Source organism: Schistocerca americana, chromosome 8 (assembly GCF_021461395.2).
Source record: "Schistocerca americana isolate TAMUIC-IGC-003095 chromosome 8, iqSchAmer2.1, whole genome shotgun sequence".
Lineage (NCBI taxonomy): Eukaryota > Metazoa > Arthropoda > Insecta > Orthoptera > Acrididae > Schistocerca > Schistocerca americana.
The window spans coordinates 159,764,031-159,778,724 of NC_060126.1; the positions used below are offsets into that span (position 1 = coordinate 159,764,031).

At 39.3% G+C, this 14,694-nt stretch overlaps 1 protein-coding gene across 1 annotated transcript in view; it reads right to left on the reverse strand.

Moving 5' to 3' along the window:
- The window catches only part of LOC124544791 (ATP-dependent RNA helicase DDX55), a 35,699-nt gene that overhangs the window by 16,866 nt on the left and 4,139 nt on the right, over positions 1 to 14,694 (reverse strand). The window contains exons 3-5 of the mRNA XM_047123473.1: positions 8,175 to 8,450; positions 3,598 to 3,797; positions 3,115 to 3,282 (exon numbers count right to left, since the gene is read on the reverse strand). Coding sequence (XP_046979429.1) covers positions 3,115 to 3,282; positions 3,598 to 3,797; positions 8,175 to 8,450 — 644 coding nt within the window. The remainder of the gene's footprint in view (positions 1 to 3,114; positions 3,283 to 3,597; positions 3,798 to 8,174; positions 8,451 to 14,694) is intronic.

A 14,694-nucleotide genomic window follows, 5' to 3' on the forward strand; every position in this document is an offset into this window, starting at 1 on the left:
CACACACACACACACACACACACACACCACAAAGATGGATTCAAAGAAACAGGGTAACAAAAGAGAGTAACAATATGTAGCCATAATCACTAAAATACTCTAAGAGCCTTCTAACTATATCCCTATATGTTTATTTTGTCATTTACCATGAGTTGATAATTTTATTTAAAAATGAAGTGGACTGGCAGTTTTGACAGCAGTAATTTAACAATTCCTGTAAGATAGACATCCACAACTGTGAGAGGAGGGGAGGGGAGGGGGGGGGAGTGGAAGGAGTTATAATTATTATACTAGTGATACGAAACCAAGGTGCGCTGCTTGCTTTCTAAACCCAGTGAAGAACAAATTTTTAAATATGGTTTTTTCAGAGATATAAATTTGTCAAATGTGTTTTGGTAAATTTGAGCTCCAAACAACATCAATGAATTTTTAAAAATTGTTTCCCTCTTCTTTAGCCCACATAAAACCAGAAAAAATTAAAGAAAGCAACTAAACAAACAGTTGAAACGCCTAATGTGATAGAGTCCTTGAATAAAAAGTTGAAATGACACACTCATCAAAAGGGATTTTATCCAAATCTGACACAGCAAGTAAACTGAGAATTTTTTATGTAAAAAGTTCAAATGGACACACACATACAGTTTTTTCAACAAAAAATAGTACAATTTTGTTTAAGTGACCAACAGCCCAGCCTCTCAATCGTTAAATACAACTGGCAAGGCATTGTGGAGAAAAAAGTTATACTGAAAAGCTTGACACATGTAAAACACTGCTCTTTTGGTCAAAATGAAGTGAAAAGCCTGCACAGCATTGGGGGGAGAGAGAGAGAGAGAGAGAGAGAGAGAGATACACACAGTTTACTTTTTGTCTCAGAAACTTTCACAATGGTCATTGGACCAACCGCAAATCACATCAAGGTGAGTATCCTCGTAACTGCACTGCAGCACATTACAATCTTTCGTGTTGATCACTTGTATTCAAAGTCTTGCAAATTTGTATGTAGAGATGGAACAATAGCGTTATCTTTTATATATTTTCATAATTTCAAGTAACTAGGAGTAAGGTCCAGGATTAATTCATTTCAAGTCACTCATGCAGAGGAAAGTTTTTAATCCCCATTTCACCAATCAATTACTAATTTTATCAGACAGAAAACCCGAATGAGGATAGACGTAAGACAAAATTTCTAGTACTGCAAATAGAAACATTTAAGGCAGAATGCTAATCCTAGCTTTTGTAACTGATATGCTCCTTCTTCTGGGAAGGAAGCCTGTTGGGTGAAAGTTGGAAGGAGCAAGCAAAGACAAAGAAGAAGGCAATGTAAAGAGTACATAAAACATACAAAATGAGAAGTACAGATGGACCAAAAGAGGAAGATAAGTGAAAAATGGAAAGAACAGTGCAGTTAATAAATATGACGAAAGGGGAAAAAGAGAGAGGAATGTAAAATCATTAAAAGGAGGCAGATTGTGAGAGGGCAAAAAATCAAGCAATGGGGCCTGTGTTAAACCACAGGAAGGTAGTGGAGTAATTGGACACGCTGGAGAGCAACTATAATTTTAACAGCCCATTCAAGAAAGCACTTAGCTATCCCAGCTTAAGCAGTTGATCTTAATGGACAATGAAGATAAAGTACCATAAACCATGTTGTTATACAAAGATAAAATACATTTATTTGTTAGTGGTATGATGGTCGACATGGCTAATAGGGAGAAAGGTTGTTTCAGCATTAAAAATTACATGTTTCATCTCAATTCCATTGTTCTTGGCAATGCTTCACAAAATTGCACCCACTTCATGATTATATTATGGGCAAGTGCCTTCAGGACTGTTTTCAAGAGGACATTGGACAGACAAGCAAAGAACTCATTGACCACATGAGAGATATGGACTTCTGTGGACTCCACGTAACACCTCTCAAATTCTTCCCCCATAATGATTAGGAACACAAAACTGGATAGTTTTGACACACATAGTACTTTATAATTACAAATCTCTGTTGAATGTGCTTTGAAAAATGCCCTGGTTTCCATGTGTTTATGAATGCAGAAAATGCTCTGCTGAGGTGTCAGCCATTATGAGTCTCATGAGAAGACTCTGCAACCAACTGGCAACTGTTGAGGAGGGGAAAGTGGCACCACCTACAGCTTGGGCAATGTCAACACTTGAAGATCAAACCATAGGATTATTTTGAATACTTAAAGGCACTGTATAGCACTTTTTTCGACATAATACTTATTCACAATATCAGTTAATACTTTTTGAACCATTTGGTGATATGGAGAAAGCAGGACCTTATAACGATAAGGTGACATCTGTAATTACTAATTTAAAGGCTTGGGTTTAATCTCAACTAATATTAAGCTCTTGATTTTGGTGACCAAAGAGTCACTCCAACAAAGACTTGTTCAGCAGAGTGTGGAAGAGTGGCTAGAGCTCAAGCACTATCTCACCCTTGATGTGAGCAGCTTTCCATAAAAACATAAGCGTCATCCATAGTTCAAGTCTGGGGCAGTAATGAAGATCGGTGGGAGAAGTGCATTCTGCACAGAGAGAAGGAGAGTCAATTCAATGTGATGTCGACAATTTGCAGACTGACAGCCAACTATGTGCCACTGTACACATTACACTGAACTGCATTCTCAGTTAAGCCTTCTTTACATCAGAGCTAACAAGCAATGAGCATCAGTGACGCATTGCTATCATTGTCTATAAATCTATCAATTTTCCCCTGAATAATGAACTGTGTAGCTTTTTAAGTTTCCTCGGAGGAGTAAAAGTAAATTTTGTTCATTTCTACGAAGAAGATAATAATGTAGTATCATAGCTAGAGCAGATCTGAAGAGAATGTCTGAATGGTTGTCCTTAAGAACAGAACATGTAAATATTAAAACCCCATACAGCTGCAGGATTACATGCACCAGTGTCACTGTTACTTTTTTAAATAGAAGAAACAAGTTATTATTTACAATATAGCACTCACTGAATCTATTCACCGAAATGAGCTCATTGCTCAGATCCATATTTTAAGTGTGTTATTGTTTATCTTCATACTTGTAGAATCAAAGAGAGACAATTTTAATATTAAATTTCCATTAAAAAGTCCATACTTACTCATTGAGGACCACAGTAAAGTACTGGACACAGGCACATGTGGACAAGAATAACATGTATTTCTTGTCACTTCCTTTTTCCTTGAAAAATCCAAGAAGTGAAGCCATTTTATTTTCTGGTTCACATATCATGTAATAATTCTTGAGGGAAGCTGGTGTAGAAACATCACTATATGCATAAAAGAAATAAGGGTTATGAGAAGTAAGTTTCCAATAAAATTTGTAGAGTATCATCAATTGTACACAATGTGAAAACATGACAATAAAACAAAAGTATAAATAACATAACTATTTGTAAATGTAGCACACATTCTACATCAGAACAAGGACCACAACACTCTTCTTACATTTAATTATTGCTTCAAACTTAAGGATTCAAAAGTTGCATAAATATGTCCTAATTCATTAAAGAGATATTTGACTGAAGAGCTATGCTTCTTAAGGATATTTAAGTTATTAAGAAGATTTTAAAGGAGCCACTAACCTTTGTTTCCCCTTCTCTTTGACAGAGACAAGTACTGGGTTTCTCATTCCAGCACGTACTAACTGCTCTAGTTCACGAGTTTGAGTGGCAGAGAACAATGCAGTACGTCGCTGCCGTGGTAAGTACTGCAGTATTACAGATATAGTCTTCTCAAAGCCCATGTCTAACAGCCTGTCAGCTTCATCCAAAACTAGTAACTCCTGTGCATAAACAATGCAAAGAATTAATAGACAAACAATACATAGAAAATGTAGGTCACAAGTAACTTTGAGATGAGCTTTAAGCAATTTTCAGTGCTGAGAGCAGAAATATCAGCCCATACACTGCAGTTTACTCTGAAACTTTATCTAATTATGACATATATTTCAGTTATTTACAATATGGGTAAAAGAAATCTACTCACCGAATGGGATCATTCGGACAAAGGCTGAAAGACATAAAATTGATAGTTTTCAGGATGAGGTACAGCTCCTGGCTGAAGAGTGGAAAGGGTTGGAGGAGGAAGCTAACAAATCAGGAAAAATCAGGCACATGGATGGATGAGAGATGAAACTGCACTGTTGGCATCTGGCAAAAAGTAAAACAATTGAAAAATCAGAAGTCAGAAATGAGTGGAAGTATGCAATAAACGGGCCAAAAATTATGGGACACTAAATGCTGGAAAAATGGTAGAGAGGGGGAAAATCATAAATTACAAGAAACAGAAAGACAAAGAAAGGAATGATACAAGAAGATTAGGAGAAAACTGGTTGTAAACTGAAGACATGTTGGTGATGACAACCAGGCACACGCTGCGGATAAAGTTCCTACCTGCAAATTTCTGGAGAACTGGTATCAGAATGTAAATCCAGATACCTTGTGTGGGAAGAGAGGCACCAATATATTAACTACTGCAGCAAAGAGCAAGGTCTACAACACAGTACTATCTGTTGCCATACATATTCTCTGCTTGTGTCCATTCACACTTTTCATAATTTGGTGCTTGTCATGGCACAATAAAAGGCTGGAGAATGCACATTAGTTTGTATACGATGCGACTTATTTTGCAGGTGGCTCTCCTCTTCATGTAAAATTGTAACAGGACAGGTGCAGGTAGTGGTAGGATGCACAGGACCAGTCTTACATTAGTGGTAGTCACTGGGGTCTTAACAATAATGAAAAGGAAAGGATTCAGATGGAGCACAGGATCTGATGAGGATGTTGAAAAACCTAGAGCAGGGGTGCTGACAAAAGAACATTAAGTAATATGGACTATATTTCTGCAAATCCTCTGTATTTCTGCGGTTTTCTGGCTCAATGCTATTTGGACTGTTGCTCTCGTTTTCATTTCAATTATATTTTTCTCTGTCTGTACATTTGTCTCACTCTTAATTTCCCTCACTTTTTGCCATACTCATCTCCACTCACCCCTGATCTGCCTACTAATTTATGTCACTGCTAAGTTCTCACATTTTCAGATCTTTTCCGTACTAACAACCAAGTTTTCCATGTCAGCCTGTCTGGACAGAGAGGTGACACAGTGGTTAAGACAATGGACTCACATTTGGCAGAGTAGCAGTTCAAATCTAAATTTATCTTTTCTATGGTTTCCCTAAACAAAATAACCATCACAATAGCAGCACACGACTTCCACTTGACATCTCTTTAACATTCTATATACTGTGAATGCCTATAGTGAAGTAGGTTGCAAATGATCATTAGTTTTGAGATCACAAATACAGGGTGATTATAATTAAACTTTCAAACCACTGTAGAAATAACACCAATGGTCAGAATGACATCAAATAGCTATGGATATTAACTGAGAATGGCGAAAACATACGGCAGAAGAAAAATAAATAGTTACAAAAAGTAACAAAAGATGGTACTGTAAGCATCAATTTAATAGTGGTTGAATACAAATGAATCACACAATGCCCAAGGTGTACATTTGACATTAACAAACTGTGCTACTCAGTGTGCATGGGTGCGCAGGTGTGATGCTGTTGGTAACGAAGTCCATTGGATGGGAAAGATCGGTTTTTAATTGTCCTGAGGCCAAAAACTGCATAAAAAGTATTAATAACATCAGTTTCCCATTGTCCTGAGGCCAAAAACTGCATAAAAAGCATCAATCACATCGACTTTTAGTTGCCCTGCGGCCAAAAACTGCATAAAAAGCATCAATCAAAATCAAATTGGATTATTAATTTCCATGTGACTGGCGCAAAACATGTTCAATATGCTGTCCACTGTTTTTCTCCAGGTTGAAATTGAGAAACATCATGTTTCTGGAGTCACAATCAAAATGCGCTGCGCAATGCGTGCCTTCAATGCAGCTAAGTTTGCAATCGGAACACTGACACAAGATCTTTCAGATAGCCCCACAGCAGAAGTCACATGTATTAAGGTAGGTGATTGGGATGGCCAAGCTGTAGGAAAATGGTGGCTGATAATTCTAGCATTTGCAAAATGGCACTTCAACAGCTGGTTAACTGGATTTGCAATGTGCGGAGGTGCACCATCTTGCATAAAAATGATCTCAAAGGCACATCCGCGCTTTGGAGAGCTGGAATGACATGGTTGCACGAAAGACACTCATAGTGCTTACCAGTGACAGTACAGGTAACAGGACCGGAAGCACATGTCTCTTCGAAAAAATGTGGCGCTATTATAAATGATGCCGTAAACCCGCACCACAGAAACCTTCTCAGGATGAAGTGGTACTGGTTGAGTAGCATGTGGATTCCGTTGCCCAGATTTGACAATTCTGTGTATTGACATATCCTGCCAGATGGAAGTGGGCTTCGTGTGTCCACAAAATCTTCCCCAGCCAATCATTGTCCACTTCCATGCAAACAAGAAATTCCAAGGCAAAGGTCTTTCTTGTTCACAGGTTAACAGGAAGCAACTCGTGCACATGGGTAATTTTAAATGGATAGCAAAGAAGGATGTTTCATAGGATTTTACTCACTGTGCTCACGCGTATGTCCACTGTTCGGTCAATTCTCCGTGCACAACATGTTTGCACACCGCCACTTGTCTCCTACAGCATTGCTGTAGCCACTGCTTACACTGATGTCAAATCAATTTGTTTGCTCCTTCTACCAGGTTGCACACCAAAAGAACCCGTATTCCAGAATTTCTAAAGCATTTTCTCCAGACCTACGGCACTCATTGGCCCAATGCCTCCTTTCTTCACACCCTTCTGTGTGGAACTTCTGCAGAGTGACAAGGGCACAGTCATAATTCTTGTAACACAGCTTTACAAGCAGAGCACAATCCTGCTTTGAGACAGTCACGGCGAACGTCACAGATCCGAAAGGAGGGAAAGCCATGTACCCGGAGTGTTTATACCAAATTGAATATGTCGTGTGCATGGCAGGTGTTTTCATTTACATATTCTGACACATACAGCACCATCTATTGATCAATTTTTACACTAATTTTTTTCTTCTGTCATTCGTTTTCACCCTTCTCCGATAATATTCCATTGCAATTTGATGCCATTCTGACCAGTGGTGTTACCGTATTTCTACAGTGTTTCTTAAAGTTTAACTTTAATTATAATCACCCTGCGTATTGGCCATGGGTTTGCTTAGTTACAAGGGAAGTGAAGAATACAACCACAACCTCTAAGTGATACTGCTCTCCTATTTAGTCCTCTTCTTCAGCACCTGTTCCCCTAAATTTATGTATTTTAATTCTCCTCTTTCTATTCACATCACTTTTCATTTTCTAATTTTGTTATTTTGTGCCTATTTCCATCCATTACAATCTTTTCTCTCCATTTTCCAGTTTCCTTTTACAGTGACCGGTGATCTGAGAAGACAGGAAACAAGTCAAGAAGCAGCAGAAACTGGCCAACTGGCTGAGGCATCAACAGTGAGCAGCAGAGAGTAAACAGGATGGCACGATAAGAGACGGATAGACAATGGAGAGAGCATGGCGGAATAACAAGTCCAGCGGGTAAACCTTGATTGAAAATATCAGATGATGTGAATTCTGAACCGAAAAATGTCATGTAATGGGCACAGTGAATCAGGACTGACTACCGAGCTGCTGTGGTGCTGGCTTTAAAGCATGGTCACAGATGCTGATAGGCTGACAAGGCAAGTGCATCCCCGTGGTAGCGGTGACATCAGCATCTGCTGATGTAGCAGGACTGTCTAGTAGCTGTCATCGAAAGCATATCTTCTAATGGGTCTCCAAACGTGTCAGGCCAGGATACTAGATCTTTACCTTTCATTTCTTTCAGCTGCAAGTTATTCAACGGAATCTGAATAATTTGCTGTTTTGAAAGCTCAGGCCTGACAAGTTTTTGCTGCTAGCCATGAATTCACCATTTCATTAGTTAGTTGGTAAGTACTTACTATCCTTTGTGTGTGTCACAGTACTTACCACGATTAGAAGGTTACATGTAACATGAAATCTATGAACTGGTATTAGGCTCAGTGAAGATACATAAAAGATGTGAACTGTGTTAAAACAGTTGTTTCATGCACAACAGCAAAAAAGAAATGACACTGATTTGATCAAATTTGGGTGTATTAGTACTACACCACTCTTCAAAGCATTACATCTGATTGCAAACTTACCAAAGATTTCACAGCAGCTGGAAGGTTAATGTCCTGTTGTCTAGTAAGGAGATCCTCCAGGCGACCAGGAGTAGCAATGATGATGTTGGCACCATTACTACGAAATTTCTCCACATCTGACACAATGGTGGTGCCACCAACAACAAGAATCTGTGTAAGGTTACTGACATACTTCAGAAAATGTGAGAGGACTTCATTAGTTTGTGTGGCTAATTCGCGTGTTGGAGAAATTACTATTGCACCAACTTCATGCCGTTTCAGTTTATCTGGACGCTTCTGCAACAAAGAAATCACTGGAAGAGACTGTTTCGTGTTGCAAGCATAAAACAAAAGAAAGAAAAAGGTAAAGACAGATGTGTGGAGTACTTTTGTTGTTATAAGTAATATTTCACAAATAAAAAGAACTTGAGAACTGTTGAGTCATCGAAAGGCATATAAAAGAAAACTAAAACTGTTAGCTTTCTGATAATGAGCTAAAGTACATACACTTACATACACCTGTGCAGTTACACTTAACAGCTGGACAAACAGTACTGGGATTGCAGTTCGGCATGTGGACTAGGTTGAAGAGTTGTGTGGGACTGGGTGATCAGGGGAAGAAAGAGGTGGGGAGTGAGACGAGAGGTTGAAGAGGAGTAGCTGACAGCTTGAAGAAAGGCTGCAATTGCCTGGGGTAGGAATGCAAGAGGGTGAGGTGGCTGGTGAATGAGCTAGAAATGTTACACATGGGCATACAGCTGGAGAGTTCATGCAGTGTACCAGCATCGTAATGTCGAGGTGTGGAAAGGAAGGGGGTGACAGGACAGGTAAAGGGGAGATTATTGGATACAGGATGTGGGTACATTAAGTTAACGGTGCCTGAAGTCAGGAGAATTGTGGGAGTAAAGGCTGTGCTGCAAGGATTACTCCGACATGCATAGAGCAGAATAGCTGGTGACAGAGGAGAGGGTCCAGATGGCATGGGTTATGAAGTAGCCATGGAACTCAAGCATGTTGTGCTCAGCATCGTGTTCTGCCTCTAGATGGTCAAGAGGAAACAGTTTGGCAGAGACCGTTCATTCTGGTGAACGTCTGGTTGGTAGTCATGTCCACACAACATGCTGTGCACAAATGTGGTATGAGGCATGATTGCTTTCACGAGCAGCCCAGTCTCTAGTGGGATAGGATAAGCCTGTGACAGCACCAGAATAGAATGTGCTGCATGGGTGAATCGAGTGGATCTTACACCTGGGTCTTTCACAGGGATATGACCCCTGTGGCAAGGGGTTGGGGATGGGATTGGCACTGGGATGGAGCAGGGTGTTCTGAAGGTTGGGTGGGTGGTAGAATACCATATTAGGAGGGGTAGAAAGGATCACTGGTAGGATGTCCTCATTTCTGGGCACGATGAGGGACATCATTAGTTATTTTGCTACCCAAGTAGTAAAACTTGTATACTATATTTAGTGTCTCATTTTCTAATCTAGTTTCTTGGCATCAACTCAGCTAATTCATTTACATTTGATTACCCTTTTATTACTTTTTCTGATGTACATCTCTTAATATTTATTCAAGAAATACCCACTGCATTCAGCTACTCTTCCAAGTCCTCTGCCAGCTCTGAATGAATTACAGTGCTATCAGCAAATCTTAAAAGTTTTTATTTCTCAGCCCTGAAATTTAATTTCCTATCTGCATTTCTTCCTGTTGTCCTTCACGGCTTGCTCTCTGATAGGCATTTAACCCAATACTGCATGAATATCTGCCCCTGCCAGCCATGCCAAATGTGTCTACATCTAATGTTGGATGCCCTCTGAGGTCTTTATGTGGCATCTTCGGGGATGACTTTCAGAGTCATCTGAAGTTTGTTTGAATTATTATTGGTATCGAAAGGGCATGCTGCGGTCACAGGCAACTCTCCATATGCAGACGATATTCTTAAAGCAGTTAACAGGAATTCTAGAGCTCTTTCTGTGACTCAATAATTGTATGAACGCAACAAGCTGAGGACTGCTGCAAACAAAAGTGTTTATATTTTATTGAAAGGTAAGTTGTCAAGAACTACAAATCTTTCTGTTTCTATTTACAAATCTTTCTATTTCCAATTAGTAAGAAAGAGGGAAACTGGCAGCTTTGGGGATATACACTGAAGAGGGAAAGGGTGTAAAACACTAATATTTCTAAGGTCTGTGAGAAATCCTTCAAACTGATGCACAAATGAACTACAATAGCACCAAAAATTTGGCAAAAGTCTATATCAGAGACAGTGGCAACCACAGCGGTCGTTCTCTACTGTTCATAGGCTGGTAATGCGACAGTTTTGCAGAGCCAATGGGATTCTACTTCCATGTGATCAATGGGAGGTGAGAAAAGAGGCAATGCACTTCTAGTGCTGAGACTGAAACTATTCTCTTCCTCACTGTTGCCACAAATATTTGACTGTATTTTCTGAATATGTCTAGAATCGTGAGATTGTGTTCCGGTTGAGACCTAATAGCTCAACCTGAATTAAATTAATAATCCTAGTTGTCCAAATGTTTGCCAGTTTCTGCTGAATGTGTAATAATTTGGTAGGTTGTGGTATACTGACTAGAGACTGTCACTATTTTCCTTCACCTCTTGCTTTCGTATTGTCTGCATAGAACCAGCAGCTAACACACTCTCTTTCTTTCCCATCGTACATCACTGTGAGTGCTAGTAGAAGTACGGAATGCTTCGGCTGACTTGCATCTCCAGTACCTACTGGGTGACACTATCAGCAGGCAAATTAGAGATACTTGGAATGATTATTGGTTCTGCAAATGGAAGCTCAAAAAAGTAAATTTCTTACTAAAACATTAGGGCTTAGGATACGGATGACAAATGAATGGGAATTCATCTGGTACAATAACAGTACTTGAAAAAAATATCAGCATTAGAGAATGTGTAGAAAGGAGTCAATTAATTCCTTCAAAGGGGGCAATTATCATGTTAATGAACACACACACACACACACACACACACACACACACACACACACACACACAAATCCAGATTACGATTGCAGGCTCAATCAGAGTAGCAATGAGAGATTAGTTTGTGAAGAAACAGGGAAACTTGAACAAGGAGAGATAAGAAATAAGCATTTTTAAGCAAAACTTGGGCAACCGATTTGATGAAAAATTCGAGCATTTATCTTACATAAAGTTAGTCAATGGATCAAAATAATACAGTGTTATTCAGTGGTCATTTTGGCACCATAATGGAAAATTATCGAAAGAAGACTAAAAGTCAATTTTCATAAATTTTTACTATGGAAAATTGTTATGTTTCCTACTTTCAAACGTTATATGAATGCTGAATGATGTATTTTGAGATAAGTGATCACAAAAATGACTAAAATCATTCACCAGGGAAATCTCGCCAAACATAAATCTGCGACAGAACAGGAGATTGTGGCACCACCTGTTGGCTTGACCCCAACTTCAAAAAGGCAATGGCCACCCATTTTTCAAGCTTACACAATATACTGACTATGATATCATTCATTACAACACATATGAACAGACTCAAATAATACAGAATATATTTAATTGCACAAATAACATGATTTTAATGGGTCAACTACAGAAATTTGGGTCTTTTTTAGGTTGGAGAAAAAAAATAAATACAACAATCCTAATATTGACAACATACCAAAACAAATAGAAATGTAAAAAACAAGCAAAAAAAATTGTCAGGGAACAATAAAACCACATTAAAAGAATTATCAGAAATTTTACTTGAACGCCATTACAGAAGTGTCTGATTCCATGCATCTGCTTTGACCCGTGATGCCAATATGGCTGAAATGGCTACTTTCAGTACATACAAATGGCAATGATGTCACTATATACACATGCTAACGAACACGAACAAAAATACAACTGACACAATATTGTCTCACTCTAAAAATAAAATGAAACTAACACGACAACCGCGGACAATTGCGGGATTACGACAGGGACAAGCTAAATATACAGCAATAAAAAACACTGCACCATTCCAAAACAAACAATATACAAAAAAATTTAAATTACAGCATTCCACTACACCAACAAAACAAAATGAATTGGACATTTCCCTTGACCTACGTAGCTCAACCACAGCCACCAATACAAAAAAACCAACACCTACAACCCAGAAAAGGGGGAGTGGACATTTCCCTTGACCTATATAGTTCAAATGCAAATCTACAACCCCAAAAAGTGGAATTGGACATTTCTCTTTACCTTTACAGCTCAACCACAGCTATCGATACCAAAGAACCGACACCTACAATTCTGAAAAGTGGAACCAAAACCTCAACAACTCAGAAACCCAAATACCCATATTCACTACATCAATTAAACACACAAAACATCACAATTACTACAGAGACAAGCAATGCCACATATACATGTCCCTGGCCCAAGCTGCCTGAACTCTTTACCAACCTCATGTTGTTACCACAAACATGACATCTAACATATTCAGAAATCAGACTGAACATCTGCAGAAACTGTATGCCAGATATCATATCACCACCTATCTCAGAACGTAATGATACACTAGTGGACTTGACCAGCATATCCTAACCTATCGCTTGAGCCTTTGTCCCACAATCTGCGCAGGGTCGGCATTGTTTCAATCGGACTTGGCATGATTAGTGCGAAGGAGTGGCCACATGCCCTTCCTGCCGCCACCTCGTACCCCCGTGACAGAATCAGTATACCCCAGCTGTCTGTGTCTAGTAGAAATCATGAAACAGTGGGAACGCGTTTCAAATGTCTGCGAGTTGTGTAACTGAGGCGGGCCGTGGGGACCAACCCAGTATTCACCTACACTCAGAACCGCATTAGCGCCATGACAACCAAAACTCAAATGAATCCAATACCACCAGAGGGCACCACTAACTACAATGACATGACATCTACTAACATAACCAACTTAAAAACTCTGCGTCATAGTGACATCACGTGTCGCAACACCATTTCGACACAGGTCAAAGCAGACAAGTGGAATCGGACGCTTCTGTTAACCCAGCTCAAATGAAGTCTATGATGCCACAAACCCACACATAGTTTCAAAATGCAGTATACCACAAAGCCACACGCATAAACAAACTTCAGCTTACCTACATCACTAAAACGAAGTCTATGGTACCAACACTATCTCTAGAATGGCCAGCCTGGACTTCTCAAACCATGAACCCCTAAGGATAATATTGGTCCCTGGAGCATGATTCAGCAACTTTGGTTCATCTCATATCCTCCCCATGTACATAACACTTCACATCCTCCACAGTTAAACTGAATAACTGTACGAATTCAGTCGTGGTCAACATGTCGTCCCCTGTTGAGACACACAGCAATCTACTCACGAACTGTGTTGTCTTCTCTATGACTAACAAAAACTTAATAAAGACAAGGCCTTCGGTCCAGATTGTATACCAGTCAGGTTCCTCTTAGAGTATGCTGATAAAATAGCTCCATATTTAGCAATTTTATACAACCACTCTCTCACAGAACGTTCCGTACCTAAAGACTGGAAAATTGCTCAAGTCACACCAATACCCAAAAAGGGAAGTAGGAGTAATCCGCTGAATTACAGGCCTATATCACTAATGTAGATTTGCAGTAGGGTTTTGGAACATATACTGTATCTAAACATTATGAAGTACCTCGAAGAAAACGTTTTATTGACACATAGTCAGCACGGTTTCAGAAAATGTCGTTCTTGTGAAACACAACTAGCTCTTTTTACTCATGAAGTAATAAATGCTTTCAACACGGGATGTCAAATTGATTCCATATTTATAGATTTCCAGAAGGCTTTCAACACCGTTCCTCAACAAGCGTTTTTTAACCAAACTGTGTGCCTACGGAGCATCGCCTCAGTTGTGTGACTGGATTCGTGATTTCCTGTCAGAAAGGTCACAATTCGTACTAATAGACGGAAAGTCATCGAGTAAAACAGAAGTCATATCCGGTGTTCCCCAAGGAAATGTTATAGGCCCTCTATTGTTCCTGGCTATATTAACGGCATAGGAGACAATCTGAGTAGCCGTCTTAGACTGTTTGCAGATCATGCTGTCATCTGTTCTGTTGGCACCCACCTACTTAGAGAGAAATGATCATCATGATAAAATAAGAGAAATCAGGGTGAATAGCAGAGTAATCACGTAGATAGATAGATAGAAAGATAGAAAACCAAACCATAAAATTAAATTTCCAATCATAAACAACACACCACTCTAATAATTTCAAACCTGAAAACAAAGGTATTGCCCATAACTGCCAATATCAAAATAACTCACTAACAAACCGCAACAAATTCTTTCAACATTATTTTCAGAAACAGCACTCAAGAAAATCCAATGAATCATTAAGAGCACTCATAAACAATTCAGAAAGAAACAACCACACTACAGTGTGTCACCACATACGCCAACATGCCCTCTGCAAATGCAATCTGTAGGTGGCACCACAGACTTCGGTTGATTGAAATCAAGATAACCTGATGTGGACTTGAGCTCCACTCC